Genomic DNA, 27,281 nt, shown 5'->3' on the forward strand with positions numbered 1-27,281 from the left:
AACTAGACATCCTGTATTTTATGACAGCCCTAAATTGAGAAGATTACTTAACTTTTTCATTCCTAACAAGACTAAGCCTTTATTAAAGTTTACATGTTATTGTTGTTTTTGGAGCCCTGGCTATGTCACAGCATGCCTACTTGTGTTATTTTTATCTAGCATTTAATTTCTGGGGAATCCAAATTTATTTATCCAAAAAAACAGGAATTAGAAAAGTTCTTTCACCCAGCCAGTGTGGCTCAGTGGTTGAGTGTCAACCCAGGCACCAAGAGGTCACCAGTTCCATTCCCAGTCAAGGCACATGCCCAGGCTGTGGGCCAAACCTCCAGTGGGGACATGCAGGAGGCAGCCACTCGATGCTCTCTCTCATCGAGGTTTCTCTCTCTCTCCTTCTCCTTTCCTCTCTCTCTAAAATCAATAAAGAAAAAAATTTTTAAAGAGAGAAAAGTTCTTTCAGACTTTATGTAAAAATTAGCGAAAATAGCCCTGGTGGTTTGGACCAGTGGTTGGAGCATCCCCGTGGACTGGAGAGTCCCCGGCTCGGTGCCCAGGTACCTGGGTTGCTGTTTGTCCCTGGCCCCAGTTGGGAACGTGTGGGTGGCAACCCTCCATGTGCCTCTCTCACATCGATGTTTCTCTCTCTTCCTTCCTTTCTCCCTCCCGCTCTATCTGAAGGTAAATGCAGGAATGTCCTTGGGAGAAGATTTTTAAAAAAGCAAAAACAGGTTTGAGGTAATAACTCCCAAGGCGCCTTATTGTCATGCCCCGCCCAAGCCCGGCGGCCAAGACTACAAATCCCAGAATCCTAGCCAGCGTCACCCCGCCATTACCTCATCCCCTGGCCCGGCTCTCGCCAACCCCTGCTTCTACAGGGGTGTGGCAGCGGGCAGTTCTCGCGACTTTTGTTTTATCCTTCGCCTGTGCTACTGCTGTCGCGAGACTTTGTGCTCCTCCGCCACTCCCTTCGCTGCCGCCTTAGCCCGGGACTCGGACCCAGCCTCTCCCCTACCCGAACACCGGCCCCGGCTCCGCCGAGGCCCTGGTCCCCCAAACTCGCCTCGCCGCCGCCATGGCGGACCCTAAATACGCTGACCTTCCCGGCATTGTGAGTACAGGGCCGGCCTCGGCTCCTTAGGACCCCCAACAGGCACCAACCTGTGACCCCTCCCGTCTGCAGCCCCTCCTCCACCCCCAGGGGTCCCGCCGCTCGCTCCGGGATGAGCGCAGCATCTTCCGGACTCCTTCGAAGCGACTGGGCCGGGCTGTGGCACGGCCTACCAGGCCCCTCTGCCGGCAGTCGCCGGTTTCTCGGCCCAGGAATCGTCTCGGGGCCCTTACCACTTGTGCCCGAGTGTTTCTACCATCCGTGTCAACACCACCCGTGTCTCCCCAAATCTTCCCATTAGCCCCCCATCCCCACTCCAGACACACATACCAGGCCACTTAGTGTTGGCCTTCATCCTCCAAGGAAGAGGTTACCGTGGCAGAAAGAACCCTTCTTGTATTGGATGGAGAACTCTGCCCTCCGGGGAGTGCCCTCCCACCTCACTCCACCCCGCACATGCCAGCATGTACCCTTTTTTGTGCTGCCCTGCCTCCACTCTTGGAGTGGGGGCTGGGTCACAGGACCTTGGGAAGTAGGTCCTGAGTCACTCTTCAACCCTTGTGCTAGAGTAGTGGTGTACAGGACCTAATTGGAGGATAGCCCTTTTCTTATTTCTGACAAGACCCATCCCCCTTAAGAGTCAGGGTAACATCTTTGTTATCACTTACGCTCACCATTTACCATCAAGTCCCAGTTGTCCCCGCTGTCATCTCTGCCCTTCTAAGACATGGGAACTGCAGTTCACTGGGCAGATGGAAGAGAAGGGACAGAATCCTGGCATCACAGTCAGCCTTCTCTGTTAACTTGTTCAAATGGAATAGGGTCAGGGGTGTTGGTGGATGCTGGGTAATGAGGTTGGGTGATCACTGCTTCTACCTGCAGGCCAGGAACGAGCCAGATGTATATGAAACCAGCGACCTACCTGAGGATGACCAAGCAGAGTTTGATGCGGTAAGACTGTGTGCTGCCTCAGGACTCCTCTGGACTCTGACCTTTCTCCCCTGGCCCTTTCTTTTTTCTGGGGAGCTACAGCAATAAGCGGGTATGCCAACCCAGCCTGGATGGTGTGTAGGTTGCAAGGCTTTGGTGGTCTTGCAGCTACCAATGAACAACACTAGGAAGAAGAGTCAGGTCAGTGGAATTCCAACTGACAAGACCTGATCCTTGGCCTTTGAAATAAAATTGAAATATCTCAAAACAGTTAGGTTTGGGGCTAGTGAATCCTAAGTCCCCTGGGTGCATGATAATCATAAAGCCTGAGTTTTTGTTTGTTTTTGTTAATTCTCACCCAACGATATTTTTCCATTGATTTTTTAGATAGAGTGGAAGGGAGGAAGAGAAAGAGAAAAACAATGATTGGTTGCCTCCTGCACAACTCCCACCAGAGCCAGGGATCATACCTGCAACCTAGGTACATGCCCTTGACTGGAAATTGAACCCCTGACCCTTCAGTCTGAGGGCCAACACTGTAACTGCTGAGCCAAACCAGTCAGGGTGAAGCCTGAGGGTTTTTTTGTTGTTGTTTATTTGTTTGTTTGTTTTTTAATCCTCACCTGAGGATATTTTTCATTTATTTTCAGAGAGTAGGAGGGGGGTGGGGGAGAGAGAGAAAGAGACACCAATGTGAGAGAGAGACGCACCGATTGATTGCCTCCTGCATGACCCCAACCAGGACTGGGGATGAACTGTAACCGAGGTACATGCCCTTGATTAGAATCAAACCTGCGATTCTTTGGTCTGTGGGCCGACGCTCTAACCGCTGAGCAAGACTGGCCAGGGTGAAGCCTGAGTTTTTATAAACTGCTTGAGGTTAGGTCTAGGCCTTCTAATTCATAAAATATTTCACTCAATATGTGTTCATTAGTATTCTACCAAGAGTTAGACTTTGAAGTATAGAGGAATGCTCTTTCATATGACTGTTCAGTATCTGTTGGGCAAAGAGTAAGAAAATGATTTGGAGACTTTAGACTAAAGATAAGGGATCTGGTCAGAGTAAAACAAATTTGAGGAAAAACATAAATCTTTGATATCAATACAGAGGCGCTCTGATAGCACTTAAGATCCAAGAACTCTGAGGAGGAAAGAATTAGCTGTGGACACATTTTAATGAAGAGAACCACTTAGTATTGTTTATTGAATTTGTTTATTCCATGTGTGTATGTGTGTATGCAATGCAGAGGAAGAAATGTCCCTGCCCTCAAGGATCCCTCAGACTGATGAGGGGAGTTAGGATACATATAGGAAACACAGAAGAAAAAAACAAAGTTGAGTGAATAGAAATCAGCATATTAAAAATTCTGTATGTAAGTGCCAAGGGGAACAAAGATCTGTTAACGTGCCTTATGGGATGTGTTTTAAGTTCTGTTATTTCCAAAGAGAGCTGGAATAGGGTAACATGGATGGTATGAGATCTCAATAAAGTTGTGACCAAGAGTCAGTGGCAACAGGCTCAGTATGTATGTCTGTAAGTCCTGTGGCTATGTCTGTGGGGCTGGTTAGTTCTGGAGAATGCTGGTTGCTGGCTTATAATGTATGGCTTGGCATACTCCCTTATTCCATATTTGATTTCCCCCATGTGGAGGTGGTTCCCACTTTGTGGGGAACAACTTCCTTGTCCCCTCTCTCAGTGTTATGTTCCTTGTGGCTTCGGTACTTGTTGGCATGTTAGTCTGCCCCTCAGGCCTGAGTATCCAGAGATGATGCAGATGTTATTGCTCAGGCACCTAGGTGTGCACCTGTCACTCCAAGAGGTATCCTATTAGGAAGCTGTCTCTGACATCACAGAGCTGGAGTGTGTATGCTGAGGACTTCACTTTACTGCCACAGTTCAGATACTGCTCAACTGTAGCCTAGGCCTCTGCCTGTAAAATATCAAGCCTTCGTGGTGAGATAATAATGGAACTTTGTCCTTTTGTCACTGACTGATATGAACAAGTAGTTCCACAGCAGTCCCCTTTCCAAACCAAAAAAATACCTTATAATTTTCCTGTTAAAGGTAATAGGATATCTCTCTTTTTTAAAAAATATGTTTTTATTGATTTTTAAAGAGAAAGGAAGGGAGAAAGAGAGATAGAAACACTGATGAAAAAGAAACATCAGTTGGCTTTCTCCTGCATGCCCCCTCCCAGGGATCGAGCCCAAAACCCTGGCATGTGCCCTGACCAGGAATCTAACTGGCAACCTCTTGGTGCATGGGTCAACACTCAACCACAGAGCCACACCAGCCTGAGGGATATCTCGTAATAAAAAGACGATGATACCCATTCCAGGGATGGGAGAACCTGAATGTGCAGCCCTGATTGGCTGTTTCTCCCTGCTGAGCCTGAGCAGTGTATTTTAATGGGGGGAGAGGATACCAGTAGTGTTCATTTCTTGTGGCATATTGCCTAGGATGCTGGTATAGAAGTGTATAGGATCTGGATGGTGAAGACTCCATCACGTAAAGCCCAGTTAAATGATTCTCATTAGGGAGGAGTGGGTGGGGTAGGGAGACCTTCAACTGCTATAGGAGCCTTGGGGGTGTTTACTGGTTACCGAGATGTTTCCTGATGTCAACTAATCTCTCTGGCCCCTGCATGTCCCGTGGGCCTTAAGAGGGCAGCTTTCAGGAAGTCAGCTGAGTAATGGTCTGCCACTGCTTTTAATAATGACGTAAATGTGCAACTTGAGGAGCAGTGAGTGATACTTACATAATCCAGAAACCTCATGTCCAAAGGCCTGGATTCTCACTAGCAGCCTGTCTCCTCACCTACCCTCCTAAGATCTAGCACAGGTGACAGTGCACATCACCACTGTTGTGACTGGACCATGAGGTTTTCGGTCACCTTCTTAACCCTGGCAGCAGCATGCTCTGCCTTAGTCTCCAGATTATTTTCAACTTTAATTTTATTGGTTTTTAAAATAGATTATATATGCACATAGAACAAAAGTTTCTCTTCCCACTACTGTCTGCCACCACTCAAGTTTCCTTCCCTGGAGACAACCAATATGACCAGTTTCTTATGGAACCTTTTAGGGGTCTCCAGATTTTTATTTAAAGGAATAGTCAAAGAGTGTTGACCCTCCCTGTCTTTTAACCTCCTTCCTCTGTTTGCTCCACTGTGGAAGAAATGGAGCTGCCAAAGGAAATAGTGTCCTCTTATATCCCTTAAAGATCGTAATTGCTAGTTTAAATTAAACATCAAAGTTTTGTGATTCTGCCCTGGCTGGTTTGGCTCAGCTGTTAGAGCATTGGCCTATGGTTCAGAGGGACAGGGTTTGGTTCCTGCTAAGGGCATGTACCTTGATTGCAGTTTGTCCCCGGCCCTGGTTGGTTGTGCGGGTGGCAACCACTCGACGTGTCCCTTTCAGGTCGATATTTCTCTCTCTCTCTCTTCCTCTCTCTCCCTCCGACTCTATCTGAACAAAAAATGGAAAAACGTCCTCGGATGAGGATAGATAAATAAATAAATAAATAAATAAATATCAATAAGAACATATATATTTTTTTTTAAGTTTTGTGATTCTCATAGTGGGGAGGATGGGAGAGGAAAGTAGTAGAAGGTTTTAATTTTGGTAAAGATGATCCTGAGTTTCATACTATCCCTTTAAAATGATTTTAGCAGTAAGTAAAATCTAAAATGAATGGGCCAGAAAACTGTACAGGCTAGCTTTTTCCTTCTCAATCTAGAAATATCTCCTCTCTGCATTTTAGACACTCCTGGGTTTATTGGGGTGATGGGCGTGTTTGGAGACTTTTCTTAAAATGTCTTGTCCAGAAAGCTAATTTCCACTTGGAATTCCATTCCCCCTGGGCCCATAGCCCGCCTTGGGACTGTGAGGCATTCTGCTCATGGCTTTTGGATTGCTGGAACAAGGGAAGTAAATTTATTTATTTGTTTATTTATTTATTTATTGGTACGTGCCCCTAGCCGCTAGGGCCTAGCAGGAACTGAACCTGGGACTCAGTGGTCCGCAGGCCAGTGCTCCAACCTCTGAGCCAAACCTGCCAGGGCCAAGGGGAGTAAATTTAGAAAACCTCACTACAAGTAGGATTTGGTTTCTCCCTTTATGCCATAACTATTTTCAGTGCTATGTGAAAGGAAAAAAAGTAACCTGCCGTAGTTTGGTGGGACTCTGGCAGAGGCTTCAGTTCTCCAAGGGTAGGTACTGCTGGACGCTCCACCAGCATGAAATGACAAATAGTAGGTTCTCTTCCTTACATTTTGGGATATCATAGACTGTGCTTGATTGTGTTCATTGACTGTTGGCACATTTGAACTTACCTGAGTTTTTCCTGATGCTTCCCCATCCTCCCTCCTCACCACCTTGCCTGGACACTAGTTTGCACAAGTAAGACCATTCGATGCTTCTTCTCTGCATGTTTTTTTCATCTGCCATCTCGCATGCAATGCTATGTCACTGTGCTATTGTTACAGCTAATTGAAATTCTAATGAGTCCCAAGCTGGATCACTTAGGGGCCTGCTGGCCTTATGTTTAAAGATCAAAAATCAAGGTTCAGAAGCACAATGATGATTCATGAATCATTGTCTCTTCCCCTTGTGAGGTCTGCAGAATAAAACTGTCCAATGGAGGATGGGATAGAAACATGGAGGCTAGGAATGTTTTGGGACATAAGGCACTTAGGGGCTAGAGTTAGAAGGGGGTTGCCTTTTTCAGACTGAAATGAAGGTAAGAGAAAAGGAATGACTTAGCTATTCCAGACATGGGTGGACAAGGGGAATAGCCACAGTCCTCACTTATTAGTTGTGTGTGGATTATGCCTGGAATAAAGCTTATTTTAGTATTCTTCTATGCTTAGCCTTTAGAAAAAGGTAAATTGGATAGAAAAGGGGTATTATATGCTCATTTTAAGGTAATAATGGGTTATTTGTGCTTTCATGAGTCTTTCTGTTTCTGTACCCTTCCTTTAGAAATAGATGGTTGGTCAGCACTATGTTGGTCCATCTTGGACAGTTTTATTCTACAGTACTATTCATCCTCCTGGTCATCATAGTTCCAAAGTCCCCCTGGCTGCACTGTTGGCATAGAGCCTGAATAGGCTCGGAGAATAGCAGTGGCCTCTTTCCCTGTCTGACCTAGAACCTCAGGTTTTGCCTCTAGGCACAGCCATTTAGCCAAACAGCCCTGAGGAGTCTGGGAGTTCATTAGTGACAGGGACTGGGAATCATGTACCAGATAAGTTAGTACCTGGTATCAGGGCACTTAGAATTTTTCAGTCAAGGTGGCTGGGTGTAATAGGTTCCATGTGACTGCTATTATTCCAGGTTACAGGAATTATGCCTAAAAAATCTCATCATTCTCCCAACCCACCCATAGGACAGATCTGGAGGTGGTACATACTATTTACAAGCTAATATACCACTTTTCTTTTTCTTTGATTTTGTTTGTCTTCCCCAAGTCTAATTGTTCTTCATGATTTGATGGCCTGTTGTCCTCTCTTTCTCTTTGAGTTTCTCCCAAGCTGTTTTTAGCTTGGTGGGGCAAGTAAGAGAAATGTGTAGTGTGTGTGCCTCCCCTCATGTGTTTGCATGTGTGCACCTGTGAGTGCTTACACCTACTCTGCAGAGACATCCTAGGTTAGACCACAGGACCCAGGTCCACCTCTTCCCTGAGCTGAGAGAAGAGTCTTGGCTAGGGTGGACCTTGGCATCAGACAGGGAATGGAGAGGTTGAGGTTCAAGTATATTTAGCTGAAATCTCTGGAGCAGGAAGCATTTGATCCACCACAGATCTACCTGCCCATCAGTAGAGCTCCTGGAGAGGCAGGGTGTAAAGCTGGATTTTTCATCCTGGCATTTCTTTACCAGGCCTGGACTAAAATAAGGCCTCATTGAAATACTCCCACCTTTCCCCTTTGCCTACCCTCCAACCCCTGTGAATCTTGTGAATAAAGGGTTGAAGAAACATGTTCTGCACATGGGCTGGTAGCTGTGGATCTTAGTGTCCTCTTCACTCTTTGTGCTAGCACATCATGGCAGAATTGTTCTGGATCCCTGAGACCTGCAGGGTCAGTTACCCACCAAGATGGAATCAAATACAGACTGCACAAGCACCCAGGATTTGTCATGTGTCTCATCTGGCAGCAGAGACAGAGAATGGGACTGTAATTGGGTGCTTCATATTTGCCTAAACTCACCATCTGTACCTGACATATTTTATTCTGCTTAACCTAAAATCATACCAGACCACCCACATAAGCACCCTCATTGTGACTGATTGTGCCACCCAAATGTTTAATTCTTCAAAACTAGAGAAACTAGGAGACAAGAAGACTTAAGCCATGAACTGCCCCCTTGAGAATTATGGAACCCTCAATCAGTGCAGGACCTCAGAATCTCCATAGCTTCTGCTTCATATTTTGCCATTTCTACAGTTTCCCCATCCACCTCAGCCTTCTCTTCCCCCACTTTGCTATTCCATGCCACTAGCTTGCAACATCTAACTACTATTTCTCAGATGATCTGAATTGCTGCTGTTACTGGCAAAACTTCATGACATCCTCACCACCAGAGAGGAAAGGGACCCAAGTTCTTTCTCTTGGGGTATGTGACAATCCCAGCTGAACTTTCTTGGCCCCTAAATTTTGCTAGGCTCCCCTGGGCCCTGTGGTGCAGTGTTTGAAGACTGTCGTGTAGTGCATGTAACAATTTGCTAATAACAATTTTGTCTTTTTTTTTTTCCCTCCCTCACCCCCATTTCCCCACTCCCTTTCCTTTTAACTCTTGATTTTCTCACCTCTGGGGAAACCACAAGGAGCTGGTAAGAAGCCTGATCTTTCATCTGCTTTTTAATGGGGTGTGTTATGCTGGGCAGTTGTTTTTCTGTCCTTTTGTCTCTACTAAATCTTTAATCTATTCAGCCCCACCCCAGCTGACAACCTTTTCCCACCTCACAAGTCACTGTAATGACACTGCCCCTGACCCATGCCCCCAGATCTCTGATACATTGGTGGAATAGGTGCCACTGGAGGACTAAAGTGTGCTGCCCACCTGAGTCTCCAGGGCCACACCCTCAGAGAGGCTCTTTGGGGATGCCAGTGTCAGGCAATCCTTCTGACCCAGGACACACTCCTACATCAGGAATAGGGAAAGCATTGTTCATCCGTTACTGTCCAGAACCTCTGAAATTCACAGTTCGTTGTACTTACCATTTTTTGATTCCACCCCTTCCCTATTTTTAGGAAAGTAAATAAGAAAGTAGGTTTCCATCTACATAGTAACTGTCCTGTAATAAGGTCTTAACAAATGGTAGCTATAATTAATTTCTTTCCTTGGTCTGTAGACTTTATCTTGCATTCCTCTTTTTAAGAGGATTTTTTTTTTTAAATGTATTTCTACTTCACTAGCCTTGATTGGGGTACTCACAAGGAAGATTCGCATATTATTGAGTGTCAACTTAAGAGAAGATGGTTGTCTTTCCTGAGCATGAGTCCTCCTCAGACACTTTACTTATAGAGGCTAGAGACCACACAGTTATTTGGCTGGTTTGTGCCTGGGCCATAACATTTCAGAGCCTATTAAAGAGATAATAATTTGGGAATCAGTTGTCTTTTCCCCTAGGCCCTTGTATATGGGACATTGAACCCTTTTGTTTTCCCTTAATCTTTAGCTCTCGTCCCTCTGCCCAGCACTTTCCTAAAGAGGTAAAGATCAAAGGTGATAATTTTTCCTTACCCCCTCTCTTCCCTTATTTTTAAAGCTGCCACTCACACTGATTCCTTCTCTAATAGCAGACCAGAGGTGAAAGACAGAGCTTCTGTCTGCTGCCCTTTCTCCATCATGTCTCTCCATCATCATCTCCCCCTCATCCCACAGGCAGAGATTCTCAGTCCTGGTTGCATATTAGAAGTATTAGAATCACCTGAGTAGCTTTTTTAACTTTTATTTTTGTTTAATCTTCACCCAAGGATATTTTTCCATTGATTATTATTTTTATTTATTTTTTTTATCCTCACCTGAAGACATTTTTGCATTTATCTTCAGATAGAGAGAGAGGAGGAAGAGAGAGAGAAATATCGATGTGAGAGAAACATATCGAGTGGTTGCCACCCACACAACCCCAACCGGGGCCAGGGACAAACTGCAACCTAGGTACGTCCCCTTAGCAGGAACCGAACCTGGGACTCTGGTCTGTGGGCCAATGCTCTAACTGCTGAGCCAAACCAACCAGGGCATTTCCATTGATTTTTAGATAGAGTAGAAAGGAGGGGGAGAGAGAGAAACATTGATGTGAGAGAGACACATTGATTGGTTGCTTCCCACACCCTGACTGGGGCTGGGGATCGAACCTGCAACCCAGGTACTTGACTTTTTTTTTAAATCCTCACCCGAGGATACCCTTCCATTGATTTTTCAGAGTGAGAGGGAGGGAGAGAGGGAAAGAAACATCGAAGTGAGAGAGACACACCCACTGGCTGCCTCCCGCATGACCCCAACCAGGGCCAGGGATTGAACCGCAACCGAGTACGTGCTCTTGACCGGAATCAAACCCGCAACCCTTTGGTCTGCAGGCCGACACTCTAACCACTAAGCCAAACCAGCCAGGGCTTTTTTTTTTTTTAAGAAGGTGAATTGTGCCCTGCCAGCTCAGTAGTTGAGTGTCGACCCATGCACCAAGAGGTCATGGGTTCGATTTCCTGTCAGGGCACATGCCCAGGTTGTGGGCCCAATCCCCAGTGGGGGGCATGCAGGAGGCAGCCAGTCAATGTTCTTTCTCATCGATGTTTCTCTCTCTTCCTCTCCTTTCCTCCCTCTCTAAAATCAATAAAGAAAGAAAAAGAATGGAATTGTTTTTTGTTTTCTTTGAATATAGAAAGACTAATAATAAATAATGGTTAGCTCTGAATGCATACTTTATGCTGGGCATTGTTCCAAGCATTTTTTATTATAACAGCAGTTTTAGGTTCACAGCAAAATTGAAGTGAAGACTCAGAGAATTCCCATATACCTCCTGACCCTCCCACACAAAGTCTCCCACCTTATCAACATCCCCCACCAGAATGGTACTTTTGTTATACTTGATGAACCTACATTGCTGTATCATAATCATCCATGTCCGTAGTTTATAGTGGGATTCACTCTTGGTGTTGTACATTCAATGGGTTTGGGTAAATGTGTAATGACATGTATCCATCATTATGGTATTAATTTTTTTACAGCTCTAAAAATCTTCTGTTCTCTTCCTATTCATTTCCCTTCCCCAATTCTAAGCATTTAAAAAAATTATTATTTCTTTATCTTTATTGTTGAAAATATTGGATATTCCCCCTTTTTTCCCTATTAACCCCTTCCTCCCTGCTCCTAACCCCCCTTCTGCTTTCCCCACTCTTTTTTTTTTTTTAATATATATTTTTATTGATTCCTTAGAGAGAGAAGCATCAATCGGTACACACCCCAACCGGGGACTGAACCAGCAACCTTTTGGTGCATGGGACAAGGCTGACCCTACCAGCCAGGGCATGATGCCTTCGACTGTGAATCAAACCTGGAGCCTTTCAATGCACAGGCCAACGCTCTAACCCTTGAGCCACACCAACCAGGGCTCGCCTGAGTAGCTTTTAAACTGGCCTACAGCCCTGGCCCTACCCCAGAACAATAAATCAGAATCTACAGATGTGAGCCCAGGCCTCTTTTTAAAAAATTGATTTGAGAGAGAGAGGGAGAGGGAGACATCGATTTGTTGTTCCACTTATGTATGCAATTTTTGTTGGTTTCTTGTATATGTCCTGACCCGGGAACAGACCTGCAACCTTGGTGTATTGGGACAATGCTCTAACTAACTGAACTACCTGGCCAGGGCCTAACATTTTCTAAGTGTTTCTATTGTGCCAGGGTTGGGAACCCTGTTAAAGAAGAGACAGTTAAAGAAAAGACAACTTACTTTGCTTTGCTCCTATAGAAGGTGGAGATAGTATCCTCCCCAAAAAAGGACTCCTGGGTTTCTTTCTCCCTCCTTCAGTAATGTAGTGAGAGCTGTCGGACTCCTGACAATTGAAGGACACACATGCAGGCTGAAGTGTCCAGTCTTGGTATAGTTATTGGAATCTGAGCAGCCAGTAGATACCTAGTAAGGAGGGAATCTCTCTGCCTCAATTTCTAAAGTAAAATCTCATTTACTTTTTTAACCATGTCCCCTGTTTATGGAATAGCTTCAGTGCTTAAGAGACAGCAGAGCCCTGGCTGGTTCGGCTCAGCGGTTAGAGCGTTGGCCCTCAGACCAAAGAGTTGTGGGTTTGATTCCTATCAAGGGCACATAACTTGGTTGCAGTTTGGTCCCCGGCCCTGGTCAGGGTCATGTGGGAGGCAACCAATCAATGTCTCTCTCACATCAATGTTTCTTTCTCTCCCTCTCTCTCTCTCCCACTCTGTCTGAAAAAAATTAATGGAAAAATATATCCTCGGGTGAGGATTAAAAAAATAACTTTTGGGGAAAAAAAGAGAGACAGCAGAGGGGTCAGGGAGGAGAGGCAGGAGCTAGAACTTCTCTTTGAAAAGATGCTGGGCTGCTTCCATTTCAGGACTTGTATATAGCCGTGCCCACAGGTATTCTTGGCAAGCAGATACTGCTTCTGCTTGTTACTTCTAAGATGTCCCTTAAAAAAATGATACAATAAGTTCTTGCCTCGTCTCTCTATCCCCTCTATTTCCTGGCCTCATGGCAGCCTGGAAACAGCTTCTGGTGAGGCCCTCTGCCAGCCAGCCTTCTTTTTCTGTCTGAGAGCTGGTGTCTTCCCTTCAGCATCATATTAAAGTCCTAATATTCACTTTTAGAGTTAATAGCTTAATTGTCTGCCATCCCTCTTCTTTTCCTCCAGCAAGAATGAAGGTTAGCTTGAAAATGGACTTCCTTAGCAGCAAGCAAATGTACTTTTGGGAGGGGGTGGTTAAAAGAGGTCAGGTTCATTTCTTGACCTGAATGCATGGTATGTGCCAGATAACTGGGAGAGCCCAGTTGGATGGGGTGGGGAATGGGGAGGCTATGCTACCTCTGTTCCCAGTTGAGTCAGAGTGTTAACGTTTATACAACTGAGACTCCAAATTTACTAGGAAGTTTCTGTTTCCTAGGTCAAGCCTGGGTCGGCAGCTTGAAATGGAGCCGCCATTTTTTTTCTCTTGGAAAGTAGGAGCCTGTCTCCTAATATTAGGGGGATTTTTGTGGGGTAGTTCTAGAGTGTGAATGAGTCTGCCCTGGGCCTGAACTACCTATTCCTGCAGGAGGAACTGACAAGCACAAGTGTGGAGCACATCATTGTCAATCCCAATGCTGCTTATGACAAGTTCAAAGACAAGAGAGTGGGGACAAAGGGACTTGGTGAGACTGGGCTGTAAATTGGGTGGGGGAAAGCCTGACCTCAGACCTCAGTGACTTTTGTTTTAGGAAAGGGTCCCTCATAGAGATCTCTCATGGAAGCCCTCATTGTCACCTGAGACCATGACTGCCTTGGGCTTAGATCAGATCCTCAATTTCATCTTCTTTTGTTGACAGATTTCTCAGATCGTATTGGAAAGACCAAGAGGACAGGATATGAATCCGGAGAATATGAGATGGTTTGTTGTGTGTGTGTGTTGATGGGAATGGAGCAGTGATCCTTCTCTAGCAGGAGATCAAGGGATAGTCAGATTCTGAGTTTCTGGTTGGGAGTCCTGAGGAACCCAGCAGGATGTAATTGAAGATTTTTTATCCCTCTGCTGTTTGCTCTGGAGAGTCTCCAGGCCTCCAGCTATCTCAGTTCACTAGGGTGTAGTGGATTCTGAGTTGGATATAATACCCTTACAATTCAAGCCCAGGATTTGGATAAATTCTTGAGGTTCCCTGTACTGGGAGGTGTAACATTACCTTTTTGCTTGCTTTCTAGCTTGGAGAGGGTCTGGGAGTGAAGGAGACACCCCAGCAAAAGTACCAGCGATTGCTACATGAGGTCCAAGAGCTGACAACTGAAGTTGAGAAAATCAAGGTAACTATGAACTATCTTCTCCCCTCTGCTATGACTTATATAACAGAAGAGGATCTCCTAGTAGGAGGAGAAAGATTCCCTAAGCTTCTGGATCAGGAGGCTCAGGTTTCCAGAGTTTAGGAATATACACAAATCTACATTGTTATAGGTGACTTCCAGCCACAGCTGGATTTTGATCTATTTTTTTTTCTTAGTTCACTCTTGCCACCCTTCACTGTCTACTTTTCATACCAGACAACAGTGAAGGAGTCAGCCACTGAGGAGAAGCTGACCCCCGTGGTGCTGGCTAAACAGCTGGCAGCCCTGAAGCAGCAGCTGGTTGCTTCCCACCTGGAGAAGCTGCTGGGACCAGATGCAGCGATCAACCTTACTGACCCTGATGGAGCTCTGGCTAAGTGGGTGCCCTCCTTGGTTGGGAAATCATTGCTAATTGGGATATAGAGGGACTTAGCCAGGTATTGACAGGGCTATTAAGGGAAGAGGTGGCCTAACTGTTCCTTAATGCTGACTACTCTGAGGTAGAAATGAGAAAGTGACTGGGCTGGCCTGCATCCTTCAAGTCATGACATTGTTACTTGACCTCCTGACCTAGGCGCCTACTGCTGCAGCTGGAAGCAACAAAGAACAGCAAAGGGTCTGGTTCAGGGGGAAAGGCCACAAGTGGGAACCCCCCAGATAGCAGCCTTGTCACTTATGAACTACATTCTCGGCCTGAGCAGGACAAGTTCTCTCAAGCTGCCAAAGTAAGTATGTATGTAGTGTTGGTTGGGAGGCAGGGACAAGCCAGGGGAGACATGGCCCTAGAGAATTTCTTGCCTTCCTCCAAGGGATCAGTTCTGGGGAGAGGGTGCTTCTGATCCTCTTGATGTCTCATTCTTCATGTTTCCCTCACCCATCTACTTTCAGTTAAGATTTTAAGACTGTGACTAGAGATATATGTTCCTTGTAAAAGTGTCTCTTTGTAGAGGGAATGGCAGAGGGGAGTTGCAAGCAGACAAGCAGAGAATAGCAGGATCTTACCTCCCTGCTGCTGCGGGGAGGCGGATGGCAAATCTCACCTCCTTTCTCCCCCTAGGTTGCAGAAATTGAGAAGCGCCTGACAGAGCTGGAAGCAACTGTACGCTGTAATCAGGATGCTCAGGTCAGGTGCTCTCCTATACTTAGTCTGATCCTCATAAACCATACCCTCGGCCTGAGGTCCACAGCATTCCACAGAATCCTGGGAGGAATCAGGAAATGGCTTCAGTTCTAGGATCAGCCTGTGGGCTTCCAGCTAGAACAGAAAGGATGGGAAAAGGTGGTAACAATTTGGAGATAGTAGAACCACTGATTTCTTTTCTCCTTTCCCCCACCAGAATCCCCTTTCTGCAGGTCTACAGGGATCCTGCCTTACGGTGAGTGTGAAAATAACTGGAGTGTTTGAGTTACAAGGGGATATTGGTATTGGGTTGCTTAGAGAATTATTTTGAGCTCTACATCTGTGTATTACCCCCAATGGAATATGGGGTGGTCTCTTCCTAGTCTGATCCTTTCCCTCTTATGAAACTTGTCCCAACCCCCTCCCCTAGGAGACTGTAGAGCTGTTGCAGGCAAAGGTGAACGCCCTGGACCTTGCAGTTTTGGACCAAGTGGAGGCTCGGCTACAGGTATTAAGTGGAGGACATCGTGGATTACCGGTTGCTCAGGACTTTGGAAGCCCTGGATGCACTTACCTGTCAGCCTTAAAATCTGTACTTGCAGAGTGTCCTGGGAAAGGTGAATGAGATTGCCAAGCATAAAGCTTCTGTAGAGGATGCAGATACACAAAGCAAGGTCAGGAGGACATCTTTCCCCATCTTCATACCCTTTCCTGATTTCTTTTCTCCTTTATGTTCTCCAAGTCATGCTGATGGTAATGGATGAGAGCACTGAATCCTTAGGTCCCTGTCTTTATAAACCCATACCAGCTGAGAAAGGGCAATGCTTTGCCCTGTCCTCACCTAGTTGCACTCGCCCCACCCTAGTGAAGTAGTCAGTTTGTACTTCACTAAGAGCTGGGCCATCTTCTCTGGGCCCTGTCATGTCCCCCCAGGTGCACCAGCTATATGAAACCATACAGCGCTGGAGCCCCATCGCTTCCACCCTTCCTGAGCTGGTGCAGAGACTTGTCACCATCAAGCAGCTGCATGAGCAAGGTGAGAGGCCAGCTGCCGGGGTGCTCAGAGGAATTGGCGAGTAGGCAACTTGTTCCCTTTCCTCTTGTCTTGCATTCTAACCTCCTCCATACCTTTATTCTTGTGTAGCCATGCAGTTTGGTCAGCTTCTGACACACTTGGACACCACACAGCAAATAATTGCTAGTTCCCTCAAGGACAACACCACCCTCTTGACCCAGGTACCTGACCCTTTATTGGTTTGCTGCCTCCCTTCTTCAGCACACACAGATCAGGCTCTCCAGCTTTATCTCAGCGGGTTCTGCCTTAGCTCCTTTGGTAGCAGTTTGTGGCAGGGGCTTGGTTTAAGTCTTCATAGTGTTTTTCATTGGTTGTGGAACCTTTGATAACTTACTTAGCCTAGGACCTTTTATCTTGCCCTCTGGAAAATTATACCTACTTCAGAATTATATGGGCTAGGTTAAATAACATGGGTATTAGTTCAGTGAAGATGAGCTTTTCCTCTGAAACCTACCCTTTCCCTCTACGGTCTTAGCTTAGCTTTACTCTCCCTGGTCCTCATCCAGGTACTCCTGAGCATAGTACACTGGAATGTGGGCTTTCATATCAGGAGCTAGGTTCCTTTCTGTTTCTGCCACTTCATTTCTGACTATAAGCAGTGAGTCTCACCTTCTTCTTTCATTCTTTTAGCAGTGTCCAGCACATAGTGAATCCTTGATTTCAGTTTTCAGTGCTGGGGGCCAGCATTAGGTTGAGAGGCCAGCATCACAGGACCATCAAAATAAATGAAAAAATATACTTGGTATAATGTTCTTCCCCTGGAGCAGTTTTCAAATTTTGAACCAGGGAACCCCTATTTCAACAAAATCTTGTTTGGCCCTTGTAAGAGTCCTGCCTGCTTGGCAGACCCTGACCTAGATTCATGGTACTCCAAGGGTAGTTTGAAAACTGCTGCTATAACCTCCCAGCTCTGGGGCCCATAAGCCCTGTTTCCATTTCATTTTGTCCTAAGAAAATTTCTTTAGGTCTTCATCCAGGTAAGCACCTGGAACTGACAAAGAATGAAAACATCTCTATCATTTTCTAGGTGCAGACAACCATGCGTGAAAACCTGTCCACAGTTGAGGGGAATTTTGCAAACATTGATGAACGGATGAAAAAACTGGGAAAGTGAGCCCCTTTGGCAGATGGAGAACAGGGGTAATACCTACCCCTTTGAACTCTGTTAACAGCTTACATAGGGTTTCCCCTTAACTCTTGCATCCCAATCCCATGTGAGACTGGGGACAAGGGGTTCTTCTTGCATGTGGGGTTTATACACCTCCTCTGATGACTAGAGTGGTAGCTGGGGATATTAGATGGTGGTATCCCCTCAGGCCCTGGGGATAAGGACGTGGGCCCACACACATGGCAGCTCATGTCCAATACTGCTTTGTCTTTTGTGGGAAGGTTTGGGTCCTATCCTGCAGCACAGCTTCTGTGGCTGACTGTAACACTGTACAACTGTTTCTGACCATTAAATGCTATTGTACTCTGTGTGGCCTCTGCTGTGTTTCCTGAGGAAGAGGCAGCACTGAGACATTCATAGCATAATAGGCAGTCAACTACTCTCTACTACAAGAAAAGGATTTAAACTGTAACCTGTTCATACCAAAGAACTAAGGAAAAAAATGAGTACAGAGTCAGAGCCAGAGTTTCAAAATATTCTCATCTGTTAAATTAAGAGTATCTCCCATAGAAAAGCAGTGGAGGCCCCACAGGGCAAGTACAAAACAGAATTAAAACTCCCAAGGGTCTTGTCTTTACAAAAGAAAAGGCAGGAGGCAGCCCCTGGACAGCTGGTCATGCTGGCCGCTCCGGTTGGACCACGTTGCATAATCCTCAGTCGCATCATCACAACGTCTCTGAGCATTTTGATGGGGGCGGGGGAGAAGGGGCAGTGTAGTGTGTATGGGAGGAGAGTCCCAGAGGGCTCTCTTTGCCCCCTTACCCCCTTTTTCTATCCCAGAGGAAGGTAGATGGAAGCTGGCTACACCTTGATATGAGGCTGTGTTTCAAACCTGGGGACAGGGGTAAGAGGGGATCTGTGCTTTGAGCAACCTGAGCCAGAGACAGGGGTGTTGGAGGGGTGAGGGGAGAATACATGATGCTTATTGCTTTGTACCTTTCACTGGGAAGGAGGGCAGCAGCCAACAGTAGCTCACAGGTTTGTAAACTGAGCCTGCTGGCTTCAAGAAGGGAGGCAATGAAGTCGAATTAAATATAAAAGAGTCATTTGTGCAAAAATAACTTAAATAAAAGACCTGGGGAAGGGGGTGTTCCCCTTAGCCTGGTGGGGAGCGGGCCATATACCCCCCCAAGGCCTTTTCAGTGACATGGCTTTGGGGGGGAGGGGGGGTGAGCTTCCCTACCCCCTGCAATGGCTCAGGATGGGATTGTAGGGGAAGGGCTTGCATTTGTGCTCTGAGTGGGGAGTAGTGCCCCCACCCACTGTCCACAGGTGCAGGTGGCTGGCAGGGGCTCCCAAGGCTCAGCACTCAGCTTTCCCCAATCAGGGTCAGATCCAGCTCCAGGTATGGCTGCTATGGGGCCAGTTTCCTCCTCTTGTTTTTGGCAGGACGGCCAGGGCGGGCCCGGGGAGGCAGAGGGACAGCCGCCTATACAAAAGGGGAAGTTGAAAGAAGTGATCAAACAGTTAGGTATCAAGAAGTCTTTTATTTTCTCCCCACTCCCTCTAACCCTTTTTTTCTCCTGCCTCATCCCTCATATATCCTCTCCTACCCACCCACTGACACACACTTACTCGGGTTGTGGGGCTGGGGTCCAAGGTAACTTCCTGGCGGGAGCTATTGCTGTTCCGGGTAGGGCTGCAATAAGGGGCACAGATAATCAAGATCACCTCCCCAAGCATCAGGTGAATTTCAGAGTTTGGGTGGGAAACTCTGTACATTTGGACAGTTAAAGGCATAATGTCCTTATACATATTCAAATAAATACCTGCTCTTTTGAAAGCCAAGTTATTCTTTAGCCATTTCTATAAACCCAGCAAGTGAGGAAAGGCAAGGATTACAGTAGGCCCAACACTCACTTGTATTTTCTCCTCCGGCCTCGACGAGACTTTCTGACTACCCCTGGGGGCACCTGAGAAAAGATGGACTGTGTGTAGAGAAAGTTAAGAAAAGGCACCATGGCTGCAGCCATTTCCTCAGAGCCCTTCAGCCAGACCTCCATCACTCTGCACTTACCTTAAGGTCCTCAGAATGGGGCCCAGGAGGGGATGGATCCTTGGGCTCAGCACCCCCTTCAGCCAGCTCCCCATTATGCTGCCAGTGGTGGGTCCTTTTTGGGGACCGTTCCATTTGTCCATTGAAGCCACCACGTGCCCCCCATTTGAGGGCTAATCGGCCAGGTTCCCGCCGGCTACCAGGCTTTCGACCCCGGCCTGGCCTTGCCTCACCATTAATGCCCCTAAGTCCCCCTCCTCCCCTCCGGCCCCGTTTTCCTGACCCCCTCCCAGTGAGCAGTTCAGGGACTGGGGGGTCAGGAGAACTGTGGGATGGGGCTAAGGCACTAAGGGGAGGCCGAGCAGGCTCCGGTTCCAGGGCTGAAGTGGGGCTCTCAGGGGGCAGACAGGGGGCTTCTGGCTGCTCTGGAGGGATCTGCAGGCAAAAAAATAAAGTCTCAGTCAGTCTCAAATACAGTCCCTCTGCTTTGTAACTCAGAATGCCCGTATTACCAGTTTGGGAAAAAATTCATAACAAACATACCCCTAAACCCTCACCTGGAGACTCTGTAGCAGGCAGGCTAGGGGACTAGAAGCTTCAGAGAGGGGTGGAGGAGCTCCCCCCGCAGGGAGGAGCTGCAACCCCAACTGGCCAGAGAGAAGAGAGCCAGGAGGCTGCAACAGGCTGGGGAGGGTTCCAGGGCTGCTGGTCAGCGAAGACAGGTCACCTGTTAAATTATAAAGTCAGGGCAAACTGATTATGTTCAACAAATCTTATTCTCTCAGGCTTTACCCAGTGGTCAAAGACTTTCTTCTCCAGTTCATTCAGCTGCTACTCCCAATTTTTACTGTTTCCTTTCTTCTCTTTCATTAGTGTCTCCCCTCAGACTTACCCAGCAGGCTGGCACTCAGCAGAGGGCTAAGGAGTTGGGGGGGTCTCCCTGAGTTGGAGGGGGCCTTGCCCAGAGAGGAGGCTCCCAGGTCAGTAGTTGCCGTGGTGACACTGGAGGTAGGTGGTCCAGGTTGGGGGGCACTCAGGACACAGGGCTAAGGTTAAAGAATGGTTATAACACATGAGTATTCCATACACTTATAGTACTTCCACATATACAATCTCACTGAAGCCTCACGTGAAGTAGGCCATGCTTATTAAATACAGACCCAGTTCTCACAGCTGTCCTACCCGTAGCCAAGCATTAAGCCCTCCCCCACGGCCCTGAGGAGGAGCTCATAAAGCTGAAGGCCTTTGATTCCTAGCTCCCATTTCTGATTCTACCTCTTGTTCTGTCCCACCCAATCACACACCCCCCCCCACTCACCTGAGGGGACGTCCCGGAGGGGGGATCCAGGCTGGCAGCCAGCAGCGCAGAATTTAAAGCTATGAGGGTAGGGGGTGCTGAAAGTGGGGGAAACAGTAGCGGGGGCAGGTCTCCTAAACCTGAAAATGTCTCCCCACTTGGACCTCCAGCTCCCTCTGCAGATCCCTCCCCATCCCCAGCTGTGGGGCCCAGGGCCAACAGAGGCAGGAAAGAGGCAAGGAGGTTGCTAGGAGGTGCAGAAGGGGGTGGAAGGAGGTCTGAAGGGGGTGGTGGAAGCAGGGAAGCCACCAAAAGCGAAGGCCCTTCGGGCTCGCCTGGGGCTAGGGGAGGGCCAGGTCCCCCTGGTGGTGCTAGCAGGGGCTCAGGGGGAGGTTGTCCCCCTCCCCCAGCCAGCATGCCAAATAAACTGTGGCTGAGCAATGGAGAAGGTGGAGGCTGCCCCAGACTCAAAGGGAGAGGCAAGGCCCCTAGCATCCCTGGGAAACCAGCTCCACTCAGTGCCAGGCCCTGCTCAGGACTGGGGAAAGGGAAAGCCTCCCCACCAGCCAGAGGAGGCAAAGGGCAGGCAGGGCCCGCCCCTATCCCAAGCCCTTCAGATGGGCTTTGAAGTACAGGGCTGGGGACTAGAGGGGCTTTGGAGGCAGCTGGTGGGGCAGGGGCACCTGCAAAGGAAAAAAAGAGATTCAGTTTATGGGAGGCTCTTTCTCTCAGTGTCCAAAGAACCCAACCTCCCTGTCCCCAACCCAGAAAACCTGCAAAGAGTTCTAAACTCTCCCCTAGATGCTTTGGCTGCTTCTTTCCACCTCAGGGGAGGAGGGGCTCTACCACACTCACTCAGTTGCATACCTGGCACACTGCTGAGGCTGCCACTGGCTGTCCCAGGCAGGGAGGGCAGGATCGGGTGCCTAGGCTGGGGAGGGCTCCCTGAGGAGAGGGTTGGGGGAGGAGGAAGGTGTGCATCTGACCCCAAAAGGTTAAAGCTTCCATCAGAGTGGGAAGGGCCAGGGGTAGGGAGTCCCAGAAGGGACAGCACAGAAGGGAGAATTGGTTGGGATGGCTCAGGGAGAGAAAAGGGTTGGGGGGCAGGAGCAGGGGCACGAGGACGGCTCCTTCTAGGGGCTTGAGGGCCTCCTCCTTCTAGCAATCGCAATACAGTTGGGGGTCTGCGGGGACGGCGCTGAGTGGGACGGGGTGAAGAGTGGGAAGCTGAGGACACCTGGGCACAGGGCCTTCGGCCCTGTAAAGTGCTGGGAGGGGGACGCTGTGCCTTGGCTGCTGCAGATAGAAGGCTGCTAGCAAGGAAGGGGGATGCCCCAGGTCCTTCCACCGTAGGAGCCCCTCCCAGGGGTCCCAGGACCAGGGGCAGGTGCATAGTGGCTGAAGACACTGGTGGCTGAGTGGCAGGACCAGGGGGACCAGTAGGAGCAGAGAGATTATTGCTTGGAGGCAAAGGAGGGGGTGTTAAGGCATCACTACAGTGGAAGAGAGGAGGATCTGAAGGTGGAGAGGAAGAAGCATGGGGAGCTGGAAGAGAGCCCAAGTCAGGGGGCATCAAGCTGGATCGGAGGGCAGCTCCCCAGTTGTATGAGGGGGCATTGAGGCTAATGGCAGGTGGAGGAGGTGGAGCTGGAGAGGGAGCATTGCCCCTTGGGAGGAAACAGGGACTGCTACTGCCTCCAGAGGGGACTGGATCAGGAAGCCTTGGCGGTGGGAAGAGCCCCCCAGGGCCTGCTAGAGAAGGGTAGGCCTGTGGAACTGAGGGTGGTTCTGGGGGATGGGAGCCAGGACCCCCATTAAGTGGAGTTGTGGGAGGGACTCGACAGGGAGCACGGGCAGAGGGGGGCCCTGGGGACACAGTGTGGAACATTTGGGAGCTCGCTCCTTCTCCTGCAATAAATGAGAAATGATGGGTTAGCCTCATAAATTCCCAACCTCCCTGTGCCATCCTTTCACCAAGCAGATCCCCACTCCACCCTTCTTGCTCCCTCCCATAAAATTCCTCCCATCATTCCTCTTCCAGGCCCTTAAACTGGCCTTAGTCTCCTGTAAAGTAGAGAAGACTCACCAGGAGAAGAGTGTGAGCAGGTGGTCTCCATGCTGCGGTACAGGGTTGCCATGGCAACGGCTTTCCGACGATGGTTGCACAGCTTGGTCATGTCTTCCTCAGATGCTGGCCCCACCCCAGCCCCACCCGGGGTCACCGGGGCCAAAGGGTCAAAGTTGAAAACCTGTAAGGTAGAAGGCATGGCTAGGGACCCTGAGGGGGTGGAATCTGTGACAAAGACACCATGGGCAGTGATTTACTTAAGTCTCTAGGCTTATCCCTGTACTCTCTGGCTCCCCTCATCACTCTGACCTTGGGAACATTGAGTGGACACTCCAGACCGCACTTGCAGGTCCCATCGCTGAGGAGGTAGCTCCGGGTTTGCTCCAAGGAAGACAGCTCTGTGCCACTTGGGCTGGGAGTGAACAGGGTTAGAGTAAGGGATTACTTGACATTGAATTAAGAAACACTCCTAAATGATAGTTCCTTAATCAAAGACCTTCCTAGGGAGGGCAAAGGGTAAGTAAGGTATGTGGGAAGAGAAAGAAAGGGAGAACAGATTCAAAGAAACCAAGCAAAAAGGCTGAGGAAGGAAGGAGGAACAGGAGAGCAACAGGGTACCAGAGAGCTGAGCTTTAAGAGGTGGCAAAGGAGAGAGAGATCAGGCAATTGAAAGGCCTGGAGATAGAAATCGGGAAACTTTGAGGATCTATACCTGATATAGAGCACAGCACCCTCTCGAACACAGCGCTGCCAGCCGATGGGGACAGATGTGGCCACAAGGCCCCCAGGTCTGTCTGCTCCACCGCTCTCATTGCCCCCATTCATTGTGTGTAATCAGCTCCCACGTGCCTGATAACACAGACAACCATGTGGGCATTAGGAGGATTAAACTGGGTAGGGTACCTGAGGGAGCACTCCAGGAAGGCAAAGGTGGGGAGACCCAAGTGAACTCATTCTATCGTCCTCAGAGAGCTGGGCGAGAGAATGAGGGGGGGACCCTCTGCCATCCCACCATGGCTACCTGAACATCTCTGCAAACATTGTGGGGTCCAGTCTAAAGCCGGGGCCGCCGGCTTAGCCCACACCTGCAAGACAGGAGAAAGAAGGGACTGTCAGGATTCTGCCCAACTCAAGAGAGCACAACAGTTCAAGATATTCTCAAGGGAAAGATCCTTAAATGAAGCAAGTGCCCATAAGAATCTCAAGGATCTGGCTGAGTCCACAACCAACCTTTACATGGACAGTCCCTAGGCCTCAACTCCCAGGGACCAAGGAATCACACACAGCCCAATCCCTAGACTTATAAAGAGCAGGGTCCTATTGTCCCTTCAAGGATAGAATACTTCACGCAGGAGTGTGGGCAAATTCTCATAATGCCAAGCCAGTAGGAAGTTTCCCAGAGTGTCTGGCCCCTGATGTTCCCACTCCCCCACCCCCAGGAATATCACATAAAAGGTACAGATTGCCCCACAGGTCACCAGGCCATTGACCAACTGTCTGCTCCGGTGGTACCAACAGAACTCTCCCCCCCCCCCTGCTGATCTAGTTCATTTGGGTCTTCTTAAGAAAGGTTGGAATCACAGCCCTGTCTTCCTCTAGGATCCTGAGACGCTCCTGATTTTCCCCCAAGCCTAAGGCAAGGGGATTCAGCATCTCCTATTCCACAGACTTAGCTACAACAGGGATTCTTCTCTAATATGTGTGGTCGCCCCTCAAACCTGCAAGTATCCTCCCCAATCTCACCATCGTTTCCACCCCACACTGGCAGCTTCAAAACTTTCCCTCTCATAACAAGGCTCCCTGTCACCCAGCCTGCTTCCCTTGGCTTGGGGAGGAGGGGAAGGCTCACGAAGTAGGAAGGAACTTGGGGAGAGGGCGGGCGGAGGGTGGGCAAAGCACTGAGAGGAGGGAGGTGAAGAAGGCAAAAGTCAAGCAGTTAAGAGGGGGAAACGGTGGGAGTAGGTGAGGGCGGGGGAGTGGGGATGGGGCCAGGGAAAGGGGCAGAGAGGACGCGAAGGGGGCAGAGGGTAGGGACTGAAGGGGAGGGGAGGGGGAGGGGCGGAGTGGGGGGGCCGGGCCCTGCACTCACCGCGGCCCATGGTTCGGCCGGCCCCGCCCTGCGCAGTCGCGGCCCAGAGGGTGAGTGGGAGGGAGTGGGAGGAGGGTCGGTGGAGCCCGAGCCTCCGGTACGGCCCCAGCCGGTCCTAGCAGGAAGCGCCGCCGCCGCTGCCGCGGATCACCGAGCGGCCTCCCGCGCATGCGCCATGGGGGCCAGGGGCAGCCCTGGGGATTCCGTTCCCAGAAGGCACCGCGCAGGCTGCTGCCGCCGCCGCCGCCGTCGCTGCCGCCGTCGCCGCCGCCGCCGCCGCCGCTGCCCGGACGGGAGAGGGGCGGGGCCGGGCCCCCGCCCAGCGGACAACGACGAGCCAACAGGAGGGGCCGCAGTGCGCATGCGGGAGCGCGCCTACCCCTCCCCCACAACCCCCCATTAATCCCCAAGAGAACAAACACCCCACGCGGCCCCCCCGCCCTCCGCGGAAGGATCTGAGCTTCTTCCCAGGCCACTGATGACCAATCCCAGACTTCCCCGGTGAGGGCCCTTTCCAAACCCACAATCTGTTGGGGGAGTCAGGAATGCCAGGTCCAGGAGGGGCCAGCCCCCAAAGATGAAAGTCGCGACTTGCCCCGCCCCGCCCCTCAGGCTTCCCAAGTAGTATGCTGGGTGGGACTTGACCCACCTCCCCAGGTCAGCATGTCACAACACGACCTCGGCCTGTCAAGTCACATGACCTCTGCCTGTCACTGACAATATGGTCATGTCTTTGAACCAGGAGAGGGCATCTAGTCCAACCCACCCCCAGACCCATTTACAGAGGGGAAATGGAGGACTGGAGCAACAGAGTAGGCCTGGCCAAGGACCTGTCACTGTCAGATCATCACCAAACCTGCCATCCAGCTACTCCAGCCTTCTGACAGTTTCTACTTAGACAAGCTCTGGCTGTCCCCATGAAAGTGTGACAGGATGTGTAACAGGCCACCACATGGCCTCTGTTTTCTACCTAATGGCATAAGAAAAATACTTCGAATTTTGCATGGTGTCTTTCACTTTTGTTCAAGCTATTTTCAAGTTCATAGTTCTCTCATTTTACCTTCACAACTTCTCTTTTATTTTTTAACCCTCACCTGAGGATATTTTTCCATTAGTTTTTAGAGAGTGGAAAGGAGGGAGGGTGACAGAAACAGCGATTGGTTTCCTTCCCAAGGCTCAAGGCCCCCAACTGGGGCCGAGGATCAGTCTGCAAGCCAGGCACATGCACTTGACCAGAAATCGAACCCACGACCCTTCAGTCTGCTGGCCGATGCTCTAACAGCTGAGCCAAACCGGCCATGTCTTATCTTTCAATGATGAATGGTGAGGCACAGAGAGATTAGGTAGCTGGACTGGGATCCCTGGCCAGTGAGAGGCAGCTAAAGCTAGAATCTGACTTTCTGGCAGCCTAGTCCAAGGCAGTCACGCTCAAGTGCATGTAATGTCCTGGGCAACCAGGCTCTAGTGTAGCCCAAACACCTAGGAGGCAGGAGGCCTGTGCCCAGCTCCTCACATCAGGGAGTTATAGGACTTACTGTCTGGTACAGTGAAAAGGACAGGTCTTGGTCTTTGGTGAAGGGCACCAGAGCACCATGAGGGGAGATGAGTGGGGAAACGGAATCCCGCCTACCGGGAAAAGAACATGAATTCTGGCATGCTGAGGGCTCATTAGAAACTTTACCAAGATAAAAGTTAAGGGTGCTTTTCTGAAAGGAGCTGAAAATGACTACCAAGGAGACTCAAGTACCTCAGTCCCTTTTTTTTGGTAGTTAAGGGCTAAAAGATCAGACCCCTTTAAGAAGACTGGAGATGTAGACAATCCTGGCGGACGGATGCAAACTTTAAAAGGAGGGAGGTTTAAAAGGCTTTGTGCCCATTATTAGCTGGGAAAGGGCCAAGGAAAGTGGGAGCCCTTTACGGAGGAGGTAAAATGGGGGCCAATGCCAGGTGGGCGGACCAAGAGCTCCTGAGGAAGACAAGATACAGTGAGGTTTCACTCGTCAGACTAGAGGCAGCCACGGTTGAAAGCCGTTGGGGCCGTTGGGTGCTAGGAGCTGGCGCCCCGCCCGCACCTCCCACCACCCTCGTAGTCTCCTGCGCGTGCGCGCAGACACTGGTTGCCAAACATTGCATCATCCCCGCCCCCCTTTCCTCCCATCCCCCCTCCAGCTCTCTCCTTCCGCGCGCGCGCATGACTCACTCACCTCCTCCGTGGAGCCTCGTGACCCAAAGCCACTTCCGGGTCCAACAAGACGTCGACCCCCAAGAAGAAGGGAGTGATGGGGGCGGTGCCGTGGAGCTCCTGAGTGGAGGATGTACGAGATGAGGCGGAGCTAAAACTGGCGTGCCACTTTCTGATTGGTAGGCTTCTGGATCCGCCCCTGAGAGG

At 49.3% G+C, this 27,281-nt stretch overlaps 2 protein-coding genes across 6 annotated transcripts; one reads left to right on the top strand and one right to left on the bottom strand.

The window, feature by feature from the left end:
* Nucleotides 1-922: 922 nt before the first annotated feature.
* On the top strand, nucleotides 923-17,750 carry DCTN2 (dynactin subunit 2). 4 transcript variants are annotated; one of them, XM_036250884.1, is made up of 15 exons: nucleotides 939-1,105; nucleotides 1,988-2,056; nucleotides 8,862-8,867; nucleotides 13,322-13,418; nucleotides 13,593-13,654; nucleotides 13,963-14,061; nucleotides 14,296-14,456; nucleotides 14,654-14,804; nucleotides 15,137-15,202; nucleotides 15,417-15,455; nucleotides 15,630-15,707; nucleotides 15,802-15,873; nucleotides 16,133-16,235; nucleotides 16,344-16,435; nucleotides 17,302-17,750. In XM_036250884.1, exons 1-15 carry the CDS (start codon nucleotides 1,070-1,072, stop codon nucleotides 17,386-17,388), a joined length of 1,218 nt encoding a protein of 405 aa, XP_036106777.1. In that variant the 5' UTR covers nucleotides 939-1,069; the 3' UTR covers nucleotides 17,389-17,750. The 4 variants fall into 4 exon arrangements, with proteins under 4 accessions (XP_036106778.1, XP_036106777.1, XP_036106779.1 ...); XM_036250886.1 differs by lacking the exon at nucleotides 939-1,105 and adding an exon at nucleotides 8,565-8,650; XM_036250885.1 differs by lacking the exon at nucleotides 8,862-8,867 and having other exon boundaries at nucleotides 923-1,105.
* Nucleotides 17,751-17,903: 153 nt separating this feature from the next.
* On the bottom strand, nucleotides 17,904-27,146 carry MBD6 (methyl-CpG binding domain protein 6). 2 transcript variants are annotated; one of them, XM_036250883.1, is made up of 13 exons: nucleotides 27,097-27,146; nucleotides 23,825-23,888; nucleotides 23,516-23,652; nucleotides 23,113-23,215; nucleotides 22,822-22,984; nucleotides 21,603-22,643; nucleotides 20,757-21,418; nucleotides 20,331-20,484; nucleotides 19,996-20,165; nucleotides 19,460-19,873; nucleotides 19,303-19,355; nucleotides 19,018-19,081; nucleotides 17,904-18,871 (listed from the first exon to the last, which is right to left on the bottom strand). In XM_036250883.1, exons 3-13 carry the CDS (start codon nucleotides 23,626-23,628, stop codon nucleotides 18,797-18,799), a joined length of 3,012 nt encoding a protein of 1,003 aa, XP_036106776.1. In that variant the 5' UTR covers nucleotides 23,629-23,652; nucleotides 23,825-23,888; nucleotides 27,097-27,146; the 3' UTR covers nucleotides 17,904-18,796. The 2 variants fall into 2 exon arrangements, with proteins under 2 accessions (XP_036106776.1, XP_036106775.1); XM_036250882.1 differs by lacking the exon at nucleotides 27,097-27,146 and adding an exon at nucleotides 24,893-25,078.
* Nucleotides 27,147-27,281: the final 135 nt, after the last annotated feature.

Source organism: Molossus molossus, unplaced genomic scaffold (genome assembly GCF_014108415.1).
Source record: "Molossus molossus isolate mMolMol1 unplaced genomic scaffold, mMolMol1.p scaffold_m16_p_10, whole genome shotgun sequence".
NCBI classification, from domain to species: domain Eukaryota; kingdom Metazoa; phylum Chordata; class Mammalia; order Chiroptera; family Molossidae; genus Molossus; species Molossus molossus.